Source organism: Bos indicus x Bos taurus, chromosome 3 (assembly GCF_003369695.1).
Source record: "Bos indicus x Bos taurus breed Angus x Brahman F1 hybrid chromosome 3, Bos_hybrid_MaternalHap_v2.0, whole genome shotgun sequence".
NCBI lineage: Eukaryota > Metazoa > Chordata > Mammalia > Artiodactyla > Bovidae > Bos > Bos indicus x Bos taurus.
Genome location: NC_040078.1, coordinates 60,297,371 through 60,318,075, shown reverse-complemented (window position 1 = coordinate 60,318,075; position 20,705 = coordinate 60,297,371). Strand labels below are relative to the sequence as shown.

Genomic DNA, 20,705 nt, shown 5'->3' with positions numbered 1-20,705 from the left:
GATCTTAAGAAGATATCTGTAGGTATATGCAATTCTTAATAAAGAAGGGAAATTTTAAAATAATTACATAAATACAGTCAGTTTGACAGGATAATTGTAGGAAAGTACTTAGAAGCTATCAGTCTATTATTTATTAATTGGTTATTTATAAGATAATATGTAACTAATATAGGCAAAATTTATCCATTTATAGAAAAGATCATGAAATGGGTCAGAGCACAATTACTATGTTCAGGTCATATCTGAAAATTATATTCTAGACTCTAACTGAAAAGTTAATTTCCATACTCATTAGTATTAGTTGTACTCCTAATTCAATTATGTGGGGAAAGTAACACTTAAAACCAATGTCTGTAAAGCTGATGGGAATCATTTTTCTCTCTGATTGACTCTCTGTATATTCCTCACCAAGACAACCCAACAGGTTCCACCTTTTCACAAAGACTTCCCTGAAGAATCAAAGTGAAGAATTTAGTAAAGAAAAAAGAATACCAGAGCGTGTCTAAAACTTGGGTCTCTGAGCTAATCATCAAACAACCCATTCACTAAATCATCCAGGTATCACAAAGTAGGATTTACCACCAATGAGTTATTTTCCAAAATTACAAATTTCAGCCATTTGATGCTTCTGACCCACAGGATAGTAAACTATCACTATGAGAATATTTTTGGAATTTCAAAAAAACTGGCCTATAAAATACACAGACAAACAAACAGCACTGTTGGAATCAAATTTCTTGTTTGGATGTATTTAGTCTCTCGGGAAGATACAATAAAAAGTTAACAAATTGGTAAGAATTTGACCAAATCCAAGTGACAAACTTCAAAATTTGAAGGCACCGCTAAATTTCTAAAAAATTTGAATCTGCTGCCAACATTTATAAGTCAGGAGACTTATGGTAGCTACTGACGAATTAGGAGAATTGTGGCCCAAAATGCCACAAGGCACCAATAAGCCGGTGCTAAGTAGTGTCTGTCTCCCTTAGACCTCACATACTCTTCAAATTACCACTGTTCTAAGCATCCCTATTTTCTTCTATCCAGATTACTTCACGCCTTTTTACCTGTCTGACACCTAAGGACCTTTGGGTTTACATTCTGTGACACAGAAAAGATTTAGAAAGAAACAACCAACAAAACATCCAGAAAAGGAAGAACTATAATGATGCTGACTTTTTCTCTGATTTTCTCAAGAGAACTGAGTTCAACCAACAGTGAATTTCCATGTCCATTTTCCATGATACCTTTATATAAATATATTTCATTTGTCCCAGAAGGAAAGCAACATCGAATTGTATAGCCCTCATCACATTAAGTATTTTCAGTAGACATACTCCTCTAACTATAACTTTAATATTTCTGTTAAGATTAATAAAAGGGTCTGTTTTTATCTTCTCATATGTGTTTCCTTCTCATAAAGGTTATCTTCTCATATGTGTTTCCTTTTCTCTCTCAACCATTACCATTTGGAATTGCATCCCCTGCCATGGCTTTAGTTATGAATTTCACCCCATACATACACTGTTAACTGTCTGCTTTTCTACCTGAGAGAGAATTTCAAGTTCAATGTATCTAAAGTAAAATCCATCATAGCCTAGTGGACTTTTAAAAACTTGATTCAGGTGTTAATTCCTCCAGGAAGTCCTCTTCCTATCTCCATCTACACTATACTCCATCTATACCCTCTATAATATACAGGCTACTATATGTGATCTTAATCTATATCCCCACAAATCCAATGTATGCCTATATTTTTGTACTTGATACACTGCATTTCATTAACAATTTATTTGCAGGTTTTTCCTACCAGACTCTTAAGGCTTGGAGTTGTATCTTGTGTATCTTCAAATTAACAGCCACAGACAGGCTTATAGTACAGCTTCAGCAAATGTTTACTGAATAAATGAACAAATAAATATATAGAGAGAACTTTTCTCTCATCTGCAAAACTAAGCTCTACATCTTCTTCTCACAATAGATTTCTTTCTATTCTATTTCAAATAATGCCACACCCATTTGTCTTATAATTATTCCTTAGAACTACAGAGGAATCTCTGAATACTTCTATCCCACCTCCCCATTCTGAACATTCAGGTCATCTCTAAGGTCCACCTCATTGTCACCTCTTTCAATTCAGACCATCCTTTTCACTTGAGCTACTCTCAAGTGCCCTCTTCTATCTACTCTTGGTCTTCACTCTAGCCCATCTAGCACTCATTCTCAGATTTATCTTTTAAAGTCATGGCCTTTGGCATTATTACTCTCTTCCCTTAAAAACTGAATGAATCCATAATGTCTACCAAGTTAAGCCTTGCTTTTCAGAACTAAAACTTAGTCTTCACATATATTATCCTAAGTCCTCATGAATCTCCCACAAATACAATATGTGCCAATCTGGACCTCTTTTAACTATTCTCATACCTCCATGCCTTGACTTATGCTCTGGAAAGTGAAAGTTGCTCAGTTGTGCCAACCCTTTGGGACCCCATGGACTGTAGGCTGCCAGGCTCCTCTGTCCATGGAATTCTCCAGGCCATAATATAGGAGTGGGTAGCCATTCCCTTCTCCAGGGCATCATCCCAAACCAGGGATCAAACCCAGGGTCTTCCTCATTGCAGCCACCAGGCAAGACCAAGAATACTGGAGTAGGTAGCCTATCGCTTCTCCAGCAGATCTTCCCAATCCAGGAATAGAGCCAGGGTTTCCTGTATTGCAGGCAGATTCTTTACCAGCTGAGCTACCAGGGAAGCCCAACTTATGCTTTGGCCTCCACTTAAAATTTCCTTTCCAATCATGAGCAGTAAAAGTACTACTTATCTATTAGTACTATTTATCTACTTATGACACACTTCACTTTCTTCATTAAAATACACTACATCTGCCCAATCTAATATAATCGGTTCTTTACTTAAAATGGTTGATGATCCTTTCAGGTAATATGAGGAGAGAGAGACAATTAAAATTATAAAATGGTACAATCTTACTGAAATATCACTCCAAAACTTAGCAACATCATGCTGATTTGCTTGTAGGAATTCTGTAAACCATTTGATGGAACGTTTGCTGCCTTTGTTTTCAGTTTCATCCCTTTCAAAATGTTCATTATGCTTGTTCACAGAGTAGTTTGTCAGATGCATGTATAACTGGGTCTGTAACAAGTAAGAACCAAAGTTGTTATCACCTATGAAACTCTAGAACCACGAGGTTTCACAGAAAAGAAAGTATCCAAGGAGAAAAGACAATTTTAAAGTTTAAAATATACAGATTGCTAATTTCATGATTATATAATTTTCAAATAAAATGCAATGGCACGTTTTTCTAAAAAGGATTACGAATATAGTCATCTACAAAGTTACTCTGTATGTTATTAAAAATATATCTATCCTAGAAGTATGAAAATAACAATGATATGTAGGCTGATTAAATCAAAGTGCAAAACTATATATTGCTAAGCAAGAAAAGTGCTCTAACTCTGAAGTTTGCTTTTCTTAGTTGGTTTCTTTTCATGTTTTTCAAAATTTTCATCCTAATTTGTTTTGGGAAAAGAATTTTCTGAGACAGCATTCTGGATCTTTTCAAACAAAATGTTTACAGTGAAAGTTAAGTAACTAGCAGAAACTGAGAACTGTATACCAACCACAACCTCTGCTCTCCCATCCTGACTGGGAGATCACTGTACCTTGTTAACACGACAGAGTGCACTTAGAGTCAGCAGCAGAAACAGCACACAATGCTGTACACATCTAAATGACTAACAGTAAATTTACAGTGCTACATATTGGCGCTCTTAGGTCTTACTCTCCTTATAGTCTTATGTTTGTTGACACTGTTATCCTCAAATAAACTTGAAAAAGAACTCAAAATTTAAAACTTTTCATAATTTAATGGCTCCATGTCAATCTATCATAAACACTCACTCATGATCCTTCTCCCAGAGACCACTTTAGAAACTATGTTGCATCACAACTAATATATACTTCAAGCATATGATTATTAGTTTCATTTGTTAATAACCAATGATCTATGATTATTATTTTGATTTGTTAATAACCAATGATATTAAGATCATATTTTATTTTTACTACAGTTACTTAAGTCTATAGTACTGAAATCTTTGAAGCAAATATATAGAACTGCTCATATGAGCTACAAGTTATTTACTAATCCATATGCCCACAAGTAATTAAGAATCTTTTTTTCATTCATTGAACAAAATTTTAGGAACATCCACTACTGGGAGGAATGTATGCTGGGCACTGTGGACACAAGGATGAACAAGACAGACACAGTCCTTGCTTTCATTACAATCAGGAAAAGCTTTAAGTGATATTTAAAAGAAAGTGCATAAATCTCAAGCTTGTCTAATTTTAAGTGTTTGATTTAAAGGAAAAGGAAACTAATCAAACTGTAACATTTCCTAGTTTCCAAACTAGAAATCATTTTTTTGTTTGGAAAATAATTTTTAAGGAGCTCTCCATTTGGCAGAATACTAACAGCAATAATAAAAATTTTAGCTATCCTAGTGAAAGAGAAATGAAACTGCATTTTTCTTAAAACATTATCTTTGTAAGTGGGATTGGAAATTCCACAATTTCACATCTACCTTGACAAAAAATCCCCATCTAAACAGTTAATTGTCAGTTGGACATTTGTCACAAGGAGAAGTGATGGCAGCTATGAATCAATAGCAACCTACATTCGCTATCCTATTTTTCAATGTATAGGCTCAAAATAATTAATTGGGATTACAAAGTTTTACAAGGATTGGTGGACTGATACATTGGTAGCAAAAAAAATGAAAGTTCATTAATTTCAATTTCTGAAATTTTCTTATATGATCTCCTTATATGCAGTTTATCAATATTTAATTCTTACTTAAGACAAAATGCATAAAATATACACTATTTAAAAAATTAGAAATATGAAGAGGGAAAAAAATATGCAGCAGTCTGCTGCCCAAAACAACGAAATGGGAGCATTTTGGTTTCCTTTTTCCTCCTTTTTTTCTTAAACTTATCTTTTACATAAAGTGACCTCATTTTAGATAAAGTTTTGTATTTCATTCTTTAAATTTTTCATACCTTCATGTAGGAATTCAATCATGAAATTTTAGAGATATATGAGGAACACTGAGGTTTATACAAGAGAATATACTTTTTCATACATATGAGAACCGAAGCCAGGAGACCATGTGACTCGACAGTACTTGGCAAAGTAAAACCTAGAGGCCACATCTCCTGACTCTCAATCTTCAATACAACTTCCTAACCCAGTGTACTTAAGCAAATTATATACATACAACTTAAGAAACTGGAATAAACCACTTTATCATCCAAATGAGCTTCTAAGTCTTACCTTTTCCCCTCTGTTCCCTTCCTCTTTCCTCTCAAAACCTGACTATCTGCCTTCTATTTATATAATCCAGTCTTACCCATACCAACTATTTTAATTATAATCTATGACCTGACAAGCCCCAAATTATGCCTATTGCTCAGCTCTCTCATCTGAACATCAGACCTAAATTGTATATCCAAATGCCAATTGTATATCCAAATGCCAAATGTATAGATCCATTTCGAAGTTACACGGGCATCTCAAATCAGACACATCAGCTTTTTGCAAAGCCTTTAAAAGCTGCTGTACTCCCTATCACAGTGAATGTCACCCATCCACCCAACTGTCTGTGCCAAAACTCTTGAGTTTTAACCTTAATTTCTCTCTTCATTCCCTCATCCAACAACTCAACCTGTCAGTATATCAATGCTATCTATGTTACCATAGATATATCGGAAACCTATGTTCTTATTCTTTACTTCAAATTATGTCATCTTTTTTCTCACACATGGTTAGACTAGAATATAGTTTCTTATCCCCCTTACTCTAGTCTCTCCCATCCATTTATAGCACCATCTCACATTCCCCATACTGTAGACCAGGTGACCTTTTTAGGACAAAAACCTCATTCCTTCTTTCCCTTGTTTAATATCTTTCAATGCTTCCTTTATTATAAGGGTAAATTCTATAATCCCAGCCATGGTCTATCAAGATCTGGCCTCTAGGACTCCACATCTTGATATACGAACATCCATTCTTTCTTAGTCTGTGCGTGCGTGTTAAGTTGCTTCAGTCGTGTCTGACTCTGTGCAACCTTATGAATCATAGCCTACCAGGCTCCTCTGTCCATGGGATTCTTCAGGCAAGAATACTGGAGTGGGTTGCCATGCCCTCCTCCATGGGATCTTCCTGACTCAGGGATCAAACCCACATCTCTTAAGTCTTCTGCATTGGCAGCCAGGTTCTTTACCACTAGTACCACCTGGGAAGCCCTTCTTAGTCTGGGCTTCAGCCATGCTGAACACATCTGCTCTCTGCAGATATAACATGCTCCCTTCTCATCTCTGGGCCACTCTTCTGCCTGGAGTTATAATCCATCCCACTCCATCTCTGGCCTAGCTAGTACCTCACTATTTAAACTATTCACTATTTACTTTATAAGCTCCCTCTCCAACCTTCATCTCCAGTTGAGTTAGATGCCGCTGCTAACACTGCCATAGTACCCTCAGTTTCTTAAAACACTACACTCATCACCGGGCATTATAATTGCTTATCTTATTTTCTGCCTCCCCACTAGATTGTTGCTTTGTAAGATAAAGTACATGGTCACTGTTTTTCCAAAACCAGCACAATGTCTAGAATGCAGCAGAGTCCAAACATTACTTGGAGACTGGATATATCTATACCTTATGACCTTTAAAGAGATGATGCTTTCTTTCATCTTCCTTTCCTGTAAAAATTTTGGCAGTTCCCTTATTCTTCCTTGGCCAGGTCTAAAACATTTTTAGATAATTGAACATAGTAACCTTTATAATCAGTCATTATTTAATTTTGGAAAATGACCACTTGGTATAGTTAATTATGTGCATAATATTGGAGAAAAGCAATAACCAGACCTTTGACAAAAATGGGAAACAATACTTAATTAGGTGTAATTTTTACTGTAATTAGTAGATCCAAAAAAAGAGGTAGAGGTTAACTGAACTTATAAGTGTGGAGAATAAACTATAGTTTATCTCTCACAAACTATAAATTATGATAATAAATTATAGTTAGAACTTCAAAACTATACAGGCATGACTTTTATCTATATATTATGGCTGCACAAAGGTAATCTTAATGGAAAAATATAAAAATCTCCACTAAATAGAATTTAAAATGTACCCCAAAACTGCCAATGTATTTCTCTACTTCATAATTAATGTAAATTTAAAACCCTCTCTTTTCTTCCAATAAAAATTAATAACTCTACTTCCTGATAAAATTTTCTTTCTCTGTTTCATGTACTTTCTCCCACATTCTAAAATATACCTTTCATACAAAACCTGCTCAACTACCACCTTTGCCGTGAGAAATTGAACAAAATCTATTCCCACACTCAATTCCATTACACTTTATCTGCACTTCTCAATGGCATATTATTTTAATTTATATTTCCATATCAGTCACTTCTATCCAGGACCACTATCCACACTTACATACTTCAAAATCCAGCCTTATGCTCACAGCACCCAGAGGGCGTGCCTTTTTCTAATCAGCCTTCCTGGAACAGCAGATACATATTTTTTTCTAATTTTCACAAAGCTGTCTATAAATTAGAGGCAGTCTTGTTTATGCATATAATTCTTCTAGACTATAAAATTCTGACAGGAAGAATTTTGTTCATTTAGTATTTATACACAATGGGTATTTTAAAAAGTAGATCCTGAACAAACGAATAAAATCATAGTGTCTAGTACCACTTACCAGGTTAGACTCATTAGGTGGAATGTACTTCTCTGTTCCCATTCGCACAAGTCCATCATGGTAGAGAAATATTTTTAGTGGATCACATGATGTTACCAGGATATAAATTCTTAAATCAAACTTGTAACCTTCCATTAGGAAAGGCTTTTCAATATATTCTTGAACAATCAAATGATCCTGAGATGGAAGCTTGTCACCATTTCTTATCAAAGAAATTCTAAATTTAAAGAAAAGATTAAAAGAATAATTTTGGAGTCAAGATGTTTACAAAGTTGAAGACAATACTCAAGAGGAAAGTGATTCCACACACACAAAAATAGCATAAAGATACTGTCAGAAGCAATTTTTTGGAATCCTTGATACAAACCAAAAGCTTGTAATAACCAGGGAACTTGTAATAAAAAATAAAACAAAAACAAAACAGTTGAATGTCTCTAAAAGAACTTCTTGCATTTGAATTTACTCTGGTACCACTCCATCTCCCAGCTCAGCAGTGGCCTTGAGCAGCAGCCCCTGTTCCTACTATAGGCACTGGTTCTAGAGGGAGCAGAACAGACCTATTCTTGTGGTCTTTTTGTTTGTCCATGTGCTTAAATCAGTTTGGGGTTCCCTGGAGGATCTCAAAGGATTTGCTTTTATCTTGTCTAATTGAGAACTCTCCCACTGCTTAGGCAGCTACATGGGGGAGGGGGATGGGAGACAAATGCTGATAAACATTTAGAGACAGATGTATTAGTCCCTGCTGCCTAAGGCAACAAATATTTGGGGAAAACAACAGACTAACTGCAAAGATTGGGATAAAAGACTGGGGAATGGGAGTGTTTGGGGAAGAAGGGCTTTGAAAAGCTCTGAACTATTTCTAAGATTCTGGAAGCCCATATGCATGCCCAGGGTTAAATACATGCTCAGGAAAAGACTTGAGAAGGCCCTAAGCTCTTACTTCTAGCTAAGCATCCAGCTCTGAGCAAGCAGGAAGTGAAGGCTCAGGCAGAGTTGCAAATGCCTAGCTAAGCACTGAAGGCATGCTACAACATGCATACAGACATACACACACACACACACACACACACACCCCGCATCTGCAAGGATTGGGGGAATTTTTTTGTTTCAAGTGTTTATAGAAATCTCTGTTCAAATACTAACAGATTGGACAATTACAGCTGACCACTGGCCTAATAGAACAGGAACTTCAGAGGCCACTCACAATAAAGAATACAGACTTTACAAAATTGTTTCAGAAAGGTCACTAAACAAATAAACAACATCTAGAATGAACAGTAACAAAAAAACCCTGTAGAGGAGAATCTAATTATCAAAGTTGCTACATTACAATATTCATAATGTCCAGTTTTCAACAAAATATCATCAGTCGTGCAAAAAAAAAAAAGTGTAGCCCATACAAAGAAAAACTCTCAATTAATAGAAACTATGTCTGAAGAAATCAAGATATTTTGTTTACTAGACAATAAATATTTAAAATCAACCATTTTAAATTTGCTCAAAGAGCTAAAGGGAATCATGTACAAAGAATGGAAGGAAATCATAGGAATAATATCTCACCAAATGCAGAATATCAGTAGAGATAGAAATTATATTTTAAAGGTGTTGGGGAAGGAGGGTGGGAGCTGAACAGAAATTCTGAGGTTGAAAAGTCCAGTAACTGAAACAAAAATTTATTGGAGGGGTTAAACATAAGATTTGGCAAGGCAGAAAATAATCAGCAAACTTGAAAATAAATCAATTGAGATTAGTCTGAGAAATAAGGAAGTAAAAATAAAAGAAAAATGAACTGACTTGAGTCCTACAAGACAATATCAATAATATCAACATGCTCATAATGGCAGTCTCAAAAGGGGAAAAAATCCTCTGAAGAATTAATGGCTGGAAATCTCCCAATCTGATGAAAAATATTATCCTACACATCCAAGAGGCGTAATAAGCAACAATAAGGAATCTATTTTATTATTTTTTTCATATTAGAACTCAACCATGAGCAAATGGTCACATTTATTCTTTCTCCCAATTCTTTAAAAATTTTATGTATTCCAGATGAAAAACACCTACCCATGACCCATTGCACCATTAGCTGGTTTTACTATAAAAGTCTTCTGCTTTCTTTTTTTCTTTAATTCTTTCATATAGTTTTGAAATTGTGTATATTCAGCAGGGAAGATCCATGTTCGAGGAACAAAGGCATAATCCAGAGGCCGGGACTTGATCATTCTGTAAATTAGAGATAATATGAAAAGTACTTTCTATTCCAACTTGTCTAAACTTCCTTTCTCTGTGCTACTGACATTTACTACAATGATTTCAATTCCCTCCATTTCTTCATTTATTGATCCATTCATTGACTCATTTTTTTAAATGCCTATTAATCACCTACTACTTGTTAAGCACTATTCTAGATACTAGGGATACAGTAGTGAAAAAAAAAAGACAAGAATTTCTGCCCTATGTACTTACAATTTACATATTAATAGATCAAATGTTTGAGTATGTGGTATACATTGGGCACTGAGTATTAACATGGTCTTGGTTCTAAGGTATTTACATACAAGCCATTAATTAAATACAATGTGATAGTTGCAAAAAAAGGTATATAAGGCAAGGTAAAATGTGGACGGAATCATTAGCTCTGGCTCTGGGATGAGGGTGGTCAGTATGGTTCACAGCCAGGTGTCATTCATACTGCCTCTTAAAAGATGATTTGGAGTTCACTGGGTCATACACGGGGAGGAATTTTCAAATTGCCTTTTACCCAGTACTTTTTGAGTGTTACTACTTCTGTGAGATAACCAGTGAAGCCTCTGAGTCAGCAGAGGTTTTGCTTATATGAACTACTATCTACCTACACATGTGTTTTTATTGCTATAATGTTTGTCCTGACATTTTTGTATTTGCTATAAATCAGGCTGCCTATACGATACGTAACTTAGGGATACTGATACAATACTAGATATAAAATGTTTGCTTTTGATTAATCCAAATGCCATTTATTTCATACACACTGATTCTCAATGACAATTTTTAAATCAGTAGAAATATTTTAAATTATTGTCTATTAAAGAAAAATCTGATTGTCTCAAAAAGTCTTCTTTATAAATGTATGCAAGTCTTTTATAGATGAGCAAATATTATTCCCAAATGAGATTAGTCAAAATTAAAATGGGACCCTCGTATACAATATGCACAGAGGTAGGGCCATTTTGTAAGACTAGGGTGTGGAATATATAAGCCACGGGACTCCATGACTAGAAGGTCATATAGTTATACTTCAAGTGCTCTTTCAAGAGAACGCTGTAAAAAAAATTGCTTCCACTATGAGAAGAAAGATAATCACCAACTCCATCTATCAAATCCAAAATAAACCAACCAGCTAAACAACCTCACTACAAAATAGGCTAACACTGATTAGTCTGAAACACACAAACACACACAAATCTAATGGAAGCACAATAACAGTCCTAATGTACACTGTTGCTTCCAACACCCTTATATGTGTTTATAGTTTTATAAATAAATTTGTAACAATAATATAAAATTAGATTAAGTTAAATCTTTAATAGAGCAATACATTTAAAACTAACCATGAACTGTTGATGAATAATACCATTTCTTCATATATACATTTGAAAAAAACCCAAGCATACATATATTCAAGAAAAATACTTTATTCAATTTAGGTGATCTAGCACAAATCATTTAATGTAAAAATATGTAGCTTCAACAGAGACAAGCAGTCTCACTTAGGAATTTGGGATACTGGAATAATTTCTGCTCAGAGTTCTGTCATAGATTTACTAAATGATATTGAACATGTTTTTTTAAACTCTATTTTTAATATTACTTGGTCATCACTTTTTACCTAATAGAAGATCTTTTTTTCCTCAAGGAGACTTGCAAGGATTCTACAGAGTGAAAAACTGCCTAATTGCAACAGCCTACTAATGGGTCTACATTTAACCCTCTTGCCTCTCCTGGGCCATACAGACTTCTGTTGTCTACAAAGCAGCCAGAAGGATCTTGGAAAAATGCAAATTTGGTCATATTATCAACTTCATCTACCCCTCCTCTTCTGTGGCATTTAGGATAAAGATCATCATCCTGAAAAATCACTCTTGAACCAATCTGCCCCACTGCTCCCCATCAACCTCTCTGTGCTCCAGCTACATTGGCCTTATTTCAGAATCTTGACTATCCATGTTTTCTCCCAGCACAGGACCTAGGCCCATACTATTCTTCTTGCCCCGTAAAGCTATTACATACCATCTGCACCAATAAACTCCTACTCATCATTCATATTTCAGCTTCCATATCACTTCCTCAGGGAAATTCTCCAAAGCTTCCCTAAGTTAGAAGTCCTTCACTATGCACTAATTTAGAACTACATACCTCTACTTCACAGCACTTATCACAACTGCAATGCAAGGCTGTAAAAGCCATAACTCTGCTTTTGATCACCTCATGTGCTCAGAGCCCAGCACAATGCCTGGCATTTAATAGACACTTAATAAATATGTGTTAAATGGAAATAAATGACTTAAAAGAAACACATGTCCAAATTAGAGGTTAATTTCCATTCCTCTAAAGTCCATCCTTCTTGTAATTCCTATGTTAACAAATCACACCCTCCACATAACATCCTAATCCAGAAACCTAAGAATCTTGGTGACTTCTATCCCTCTTTCCTTCTCTTCCCTTTTCTCACATCAGAGCAGTTTTCAAGTCTCAGCAATTCCATGTTCTTCATATCTTTCAGATTTACCTTCTCTTCCCCATTCGTCCTATCTCTCTTTTGGATCAATAGATGTTCATTATTTCTGAACTAGATAATGACAAGCATCTCTTCCAGAGTTTTCACTTTCTGGTCCTATCATCATTGAATCCATTATCCTGTGATGCCACCAAAACTACCTAAAACAGATTATTTCTCTGCTTAGGCCCATTAAATAGCTCCTCATTTCTCTCAGGATAGGCAGAAATGTTTGTTGAGTAAAGAGGTTAAAGAATCAATGATTAAATGATTAAACAAAACACAATAATACAGGGTACACAGCTTAGTCTTTACAGTTATTTCCAGCATCATCTGAGGTTGAGCCTCCCAATATCCTATTTAACCAGAAAAATTGCTTGAGGTTCTCCCAAACATATCATGTGATTTAAGTCTCCATATACCTTCTCCCACTGTTGTCTTTGCCTACAAGTTTCCTTTCTTCTTCTCAAAGGGTGAACTCCTTTACTCCTTTCAATATCCATCTCATAATTTAATTTTCCCTGCTGTCTCATAAAGAATCTCTCCCACCATCTTCATCGCAGTCTCTACCTCGAATGTGACAGCACCAAACTATTTATGTATCAGTGCTCCTCTCTTACCAAAATGTGAGTTCTAGGCAGAAACTAGGCTTTAATTAACTTGTTTACTTCAAAGCTAGCAGTCTCAGGGGCATACAATAGACATGCAAAAAATATTGTTGTGTGAATGGATTATAAGCTTTCACGTGGATGAATACTAATATTTCTTGAATTACATGCATCTTCCTAACCTTTATCTGTGAAAGAATCCTCTTGTTAATATTTTTTCTCAATTTATCAACCCTCTGAAAATGAAAAATCTAATAAACAGAAATATAAACTGCACAAAAATTCTGCAATATATTCATTATAAGACTTTACCTGTTAACAGTTTTTCCCATGAAAGTATATTAGTACTCTAAATAATGGTCTCCAAAATAAATATCTGTGCATGTAGCCCTGAGTGGGCACATCTACATGTGTTCTGTGTGTGTGCACACAGGCACCTACTACAGTGCTTGGCACATATCAGATGCTCAGTAACCAGTATTCTGAACACACCCACACGAGGGATAAAATGCGACAAATTAGTCTGTGCAAGGTTTAACTGAAAATAAGTAAGTATATATTGAATGTTAAGTACAGAAAACTTCTTACATTTAAACGAAAAATTTATTTTGCTGGAGAGATAGCAAGTTGCAGTGAAAAGAACCCTGAAATTCTGAAGACCAAGATCCTACTCCAGCTCTGCTCTTAACTTTGACTTTACACAAGGTATTCACATCTCTGACTCTCAATTACCTCCTCTGCAAAGTCAAAGAACAGAACCAGTAAAATTTTAAGACCCTTCCAGCTCTGAAATTCTTCCATTGAATTTCCATTTCAAATTAGTTAATTTGTTAAAGATAGCACTATGTAATTTTTAATAGGTCTTCTCTATAACAAAAAAATGAAGATTACTTGGTCATATTTCTTGCTAGGAAATCCTTCCTACAGATCTCCCCCATTCCTGGAAAATGGTTGATCCTCTGCAAAATAAAAAGGCAAACATTAATATTCTCATTGACCTAATGAATATATTCATTTATACTGTGATACAGTTACAGGCATCCTTTGAGTTTAGTGTTTTTTAGTAAGAGACTAAAGACTAAAAAAAGGGCTTCCCTGGTGGCTCAGAGGTTAAAGCGTCTGCCTGGAATGTGGGAGACCTGGGTTCAATCCCTGGGTCAGGAAGATCCCCTGGAGAAGGAAATGGCAACCCACTCCAGTACTCTTGCCTGGAGAATCCCATGGAGGAAAGACTAAAAAAACAGGTGAAAATGGACTTAATGTCTACAGTCAATTTTGTACAAGTCACTACAAATACAGGTAAAGGAGAACTATACAAAATCTCAATTGCCTAAAACTCCATGTATTTGGCTTTTATTTTTTAATACACTTGTATTACATTCTAATAATAAAATAATGAAGCCAAACTACACATAGCTGACATTACAAGGGGTAGTTGTATTTGGATCCCTTTATGCAATCTATTCCACATCGTTCATCTGTATGCATAATGCAAAGCACCAGTCTAGGAAGAGCTTTCCTCTATCAATTCTTCCTTAAAGATGGAAAGAGGTTAAAGTTAAATCTGAAAGGATGCAGTCTTCAGGCAACAGGCTACTGAGGTAAATTGTGTTGTGTGTATAGCTGCTAAGCCGTGTCTGACTCTTTTCGGGACCCTGACTATAGCCCATCAGGCTCTTTTGTCCATGGGATTTCTCAGGCAAGAATACTGGAGCGGGTTGACATTTCCTTCTCCAGAAGATCTTAACAACTCAGGGATCAAACCTGTGTATCTTGCATTGGCAGGAGGATTCTTTACTGCTGAGCCACCGGGGAAGCCCATTCAGGCAAGAATACTGGAGTGGGTTGCGATTTCCTCTTCCAGGGAATCTTGCCAACATAGGGATTCAACCCACATCTCCTGTGTCTCCTGCATTACAGGCAGATTCTTTACCCACTGAGCCATGGGGGCCATCAGGGAGAAATGAATTAATATGTCAACATATTAAGAACCCTACCTAAAGAAAACTATAATGGAATTCATAGAATTTTCCTACTGACCAATAATTGGTCATGATTAATTTCCTACCTGGTAATTTTGCAGCTCCGCAATCTTCTCTTGCTGAACAGCAGAATCACACCATATAAGATTGCTTGTTTCATCCTCATCTGGCGTTTTCATAAACCCCATTTCATCTATTACTAAACGAACTGTAAGTAAACAGTTCAGTTAAACCAAAATTAAAATGCTTCTGAAACAGTCATTGCGAAAATCTTATATATGTATATTGTGTATATATATCAATTTTAGCTCACATTATTTTATCTGTAAAATTTCCTTTAGTTATAGAATAACCTTAATTTAGGTACAATGAATTATCTAAAGCTGGATTATACTCAACAGCAACAGAGAACTGCTTTTAGTTGGCACCCAAAATCCTTAGTTTCAATTTTCTGAGATATAACAGGTACACAATACTGTTAAAGAGCTTAATGATTATTCATAACTCAGTGAAAACACACACACAGCTGACACAACACCTCGACTCAGGAAAATGTACTTTTATGGCTTTTTCATGACCTTGGGCTAGGAACAAAAAGAAAGGATAAAAATAGTCCCTGATCATCAGACCCATCCTATACTTTCCACCTCCCTAATTCAAATTATTTTTAGCAGTAAAAACCAAGTCAGTTATACTGACACAGGATACAAAATAATAAAGCAGAATTATAGTAGAGATTTAGAAACTCTGGCCCTCACATCAGCTCCCGACCCTCTAATCCTAAACACAAAAAATATGTTGAGAGAAAATCTTGCTTTATAGATTCCATAATATTGGCTATAACAATTAACATATTGATATCTTTCTTCCAATGAATTTCAAATTTAGAATAAAGATCGGAAAATACTTAGGATAAATTTTGGGTTCCAGTAGAATTTGGAGTCTTAATATAATGGTGTAACTAGATAGGAGTGTTTCAACGCCTACTTTCCTTTTATTGCCCATAGATAGGAAGATATGGAGAAGGAAATGGCACCCCACTCCAGTGTTCTTGCCTGGAGAATCCCAGGGACAGGGGAGCCTGGTGGGCTGTTGTCTATGGGGTCGCACAGAGTCAGACACAACTGAAGCGACTTAGCAGTAGCAGCAGTAGGAAGATATAGTAAAAAGGGGTTAACTGTCTAAGTGTACTTGGCTCAAGTATAAAACTAATGACCAGACACCAGTTGGTCTCAAGTCCAAGGGACTCTTGATTTCTTTATGATAGTGGAGATAGAACAGGCTTTTTATGCAATAGTGCCTGGAACACAGGCATAATAATAGAAGAGGACAGTGACTGGAGACAAATGAGGTTAGGGAGAGGACTGTTGGGGTGAAGCTACTTTTTTCCATGAGCGCAGCTTGATAAGACTTGGGGTTGTTCTGAAGGCCCAGGTGACAGCATACAATACAAATTTGGGGAAACGGTTGTTCATCTCTCTGCCCCAGACTACCAAGCCGCATTGGCGTCCTGAGGCCCAGGAGCTTGTATGTCATCTAGAGCTCGTGGGGAGGGGGAGGACCGTAGTGACACAGCCTGGGAGAGTTCTTTTAACTGGCTCACAAGCAGAAAACAATGTCAAGGTCAGAACCACAGCTCAGAAGCAGACGTGGTCCCAAGTACATGCAAGTCATTGTCCTAGTCCTCTGAAATCACTAGGAAGACCTTGATGAGAGAAACGACACTGGTGGTAGTTACGGACAGAGGGAGTATCAGATCAGATCAGATCAGTCGCTCAGTCCTGTCCGACTCTTTGCGACCCCATGAATCGCAGCACACCAGGCCTCTCTGACCATCACCAACTCCCGGAGTTCACTGAGACTCACATCCATCGAGTCAATGATGCCATCCAGCCATCTCATCCTCTGGCGTCCCCTTCTCCTCTTGCCCCCAATCCCTCCCAGCATCAGAGTCTTTTCCAATAAGTCAACTCTTGGCATGAGGTGGCCAAAGTACTGGAGTATAACGAGCTACTAAAATGTGGATATTAATGTATACATGAGCTGGTGAGGATGGAACATTCAGGATACATAACAATGCTGGAAATAACCCATTCTTTCTCTAAATTCACAAAATCAAATTTGTAAGGTCAGTCTCATATAAATCTCTCCTACTATGAAATTCAAAGCTTGAAGAGCTAAAGAGTTGAACTTCAAAAAAATTATAATGTTGGGCATTAAACTGTCACTTTTTTTCAGCTAAGCTATCTACTCATATTTTTGTTTGAAATGAAATTTTAGAAATCAATTGGCATACTTTTAAGTATACCATCCTCCCTTGCATAGAAAAGAAATTCCTTTAACACGTCAGTTTCAAATACAAGGTTGTTAGCAGCCAAAGTCTAAATGCGTGCTTTTAAATGTTGGCCTTTTCAGAATGTAAAACAAAGTGAAAGTTGCTCAGTTATGTCTCACTCTTTGCAACCCCATGGACTATACAGTCCATGGAATTCTCCAGGCCAGAATACTGGAGTGGGTAGCCTTTCCCTTCTCCAGGGGATCTTCTCAACCCAGAGACTGAACTCAGGTCTCCCACACTGCAGGCGGATTCTTTACCAGCTGAGTCTTTTAGGAGTTCTCTTAAAAAAGGAAGTGAAATAATTGCCTCAATATATAATTTCTACCAAACCAAATTCCTTTATTGGTAAAAGACAGATAACCACACCAACCATTTTTCTCACATTTCCCTTTGCATAATTAAGTACTCCCTTCTACAATCTGTCTTGTCCCCATTTACTAAAAATTGCCAAATATATGTTTCTCACAAATTTGGCCTACTTTTTTTTTTTTGCCTTCACCCATAGAGCTTTCAGAAGCTGTTCAGGAGTTTTAAAAATAGGAATCCACGTAACAACTCTCTGAATTTTAGATACAGAGGGTACTTTAATGTTATTCAATTTAAATTTTGATTCATATTTTATTTAGGCAGTATGATATAGTAAAAAGAACACTAAATTTGGAAGCAAATTAATTCAGGTTCAAGTTCTACTTTTGCCATCTGTGCAACCTGGAGGAAGTTGCTCTTACTGAGCTTTTATTTATTCAACTGTGCCTAAGGGGTGTTTTAAAAAGTAATAAAGTTTCATCATATATTAATTACAGGATTACTGTGACAGTGTAGTTCACCATTCCACAATGTGTCTCCATGAGAAATTATGGGAGAAATTTTTCTCAAGACTTAGCAATAGGAAAATTGCATTTCCCTTGAATAACCAATATGGTTTTATCTTCTGACCACTGTGCATTCTATAGCTGATTATTTGCAATTATTAGCTTTGCTTGCTAGGCAGCTCAGAGTCAAATCCATATACATCTCTAACTATAGAGGATTTCATGGAATGTAGATTACATTCTGATCAACCACAAGCTTCATCCAATTTTATTATTTTTATTTTTCCTTATTTATTTTCTCACGGCTCTTAGCCACTTTAAATTCACTATTAGAGCAAGTAAAGTCAGAGGAAGTGGCAACAAGGGAGTAACACAGCTATTTCACCAGGTTATTTGGAAGATTAAATGAGGTAATTCATGTGAAAATATTTGGTCCATGGTTGTAAAAGCATTAATAGTAAAACTGCTGCTGCTGCTGCTGCTAAGTCACTTCAGTCGTGTCCGACTCTGTGCGACCCCATAGACGGCAGCCCATCAGGCTCCCCTGTCCCTGGGATTCTCCAGGCAAGAATACTGGAGTGGGTTGCCATTTCCTTCTCCAATGCATGAAAGTGAAAAGTGAAGTCTCTCAGTCGTGTCCAATTCTTTGCAACCCCATGGACTGCAGCCTACCAGGCTCCTCCACCCATGGGATTTTCCAGGAAAGAGTACTGGAGTGGGGTGCCATTTCCTTTCCAAATAGTAAAACTAGTAGTGGTTAAAGTATTCTACATGAGGAAACAGGCAACATCAGGGAGAAAACACAAATGTCCTGACTATGGCTTAATCATCTTTCATTACATAATCCAACCTGTCAAATGAGCAGTAGTTAAATTACAAGAAGTAATCTGTTGCACATCACTAGGTTACATAAGGGAAAGCAAGGTAGCATTATCTCCTGGACACATGGCCAATTGTCTCTTTCCCTCCCCTATACCTGGCTCTGTTTTCTCCCAGAAGTCTCTGGTCCAAGTATCCAAGTCTGACCAAGAAGGGATTTTGCTAAACACAACTGAGCAGGCTCAGCACAGAGGTCTGGAATCAGTATGAAGAAGGCTAATGCAACTTCAGTCCTTGGGAGTGACAGGGAACTACATCTAAAAACACTCTCCTCTAGATCAAGTTCCTTATAAATCCCACCACAATCTTAAAAGCAAATAAGATGGTAAGTTAACACCACTCCATCTATCACTTTGACAATGGTTACTCTTATTTTTTCAAGCTAGAAAATACCCTGCAAATAACTCACATTTCACTCTCCCACATTAACTTGAAGTTTTTCCTGTGAGGAATAGAGTATTAGGGGACCTCAATTCCTATGAAATATTCCACTGATTGCTGATGAACTTTGGTGAAATACTGTAAGTGGAAATGTGACTCTCAAAGATTAACAAGGGTAAGAATAATTAATATCATTGAGATTCATATGGTTTTCCTCAACTCTTTTAATGCAAAATTATTTGTTTAAAAAAGGAAGATTATTTGAGTACTTGTAGTAATGATGAGTTTCTCAATGCAATGCTGGGCAAGAATATCTTAATTTAAAGCAATTAATTCTTACCTATTCTCTCCAGTGCAAATACTGCTTACATGTAAAAACAATAAACTACGCTACGCTACGCTAAGTCACTTCAGTCGTGTCTGACTCTGTGTGACCCCATAGACAGTAGCCTACTAGGCTCCCCCGTCCCTGGGATTCTCCAGGCAAGAACACTGGAGTGGGTTGCCATTTCCTTCTCCAATGCATGAAAGTGAAAAGTGAAAGTGAAGTCACTCAGTTGTATCCAACTCTTAGCAACCCTATGGCCTGCAGCCTACCAGGCTCCTCCGTCCATGGGATTTTCCAGGCAAGAGTACTGGAGTGGGGTGCCATTGCCTTCTCCGAAAATAAATAAATAAATAAATAAACTATATAAATAAAAAGAAACAGTATCATCCAAATTATTTTTAAAGCATAGAGAGAAATATGTTGTTACACTATTTTTAAGTCAGTTTCTCATTGTTTAACATGAATCTCAAATTCTGCCGTTTTCAGTGTACATGTAATATTTTTAATCTGTTTATAAAATTATTTACAAAATAATGAGTGTTAAAAATAATTTTAGTCCCAAGTGAAAAATTCATTAGACTCATATAATTGTCCTAACTAATCACGTCTGTATTTCAAGATTAAAGCTAGAACTACTGTGTTTTACTGTTCATATTACTTTATACTTGACTTAAAAACTAAGCATTAAAATCATATATATTTAATCCAATCTCATCAATAGCTAGAGCTTTTTAGCTTCATTGATGTTCTATTTGGTTATTGACATGTTAAATATCTCATAAAAAATTCTATAGAAGGCATACAAAAATCCATTAATAGAA

At 36.2% G+C, this 20,705-nt stretch overlaps 1 protein-coding gene across 7 annotated transcripts in view; it reads right to left on the bottom strand.

The window, feature by feature from the left end:
• Positions 1-20,705, bottom strand: part of TTLL7 (tubulin tyrosine ligase like 7) — a 151,550-nt gene that overhangs the window by 74,566 nt on the left and 56,279 nt on the right. For 6 of the 7 annotated variants that reach the window (XM_027536734.1, XM_027536733.1, XM_027536730.1 and 3 more), the window contains exons 4-8: positions 15,233-15,354; positions 14,056-14,123; positions 9,865-10,023; positions 7,801-8,017; positions 2,985-3,149 (exon numbers count right to left, since the gene is read on the bottom strand). In XM_027536734.1, the coding sequence (XP_027392535.1) occupies positions 2,985-3,149; positions 7,801-8,017; positions 9,865-10,023; positions 14,056-14,123; positions 15,233-15,354 (731 nt within the window). The remainder of the gene's footprint in view (positions 1-2,984; positions 3,150-7,800; positions 8,018-9,864; positions 10,024-14,055; positions 14,124-15,232; positions 15,355-20,705) is intronic. The other variant, XM_027536732.1, reaches the window with a different exon arrangement.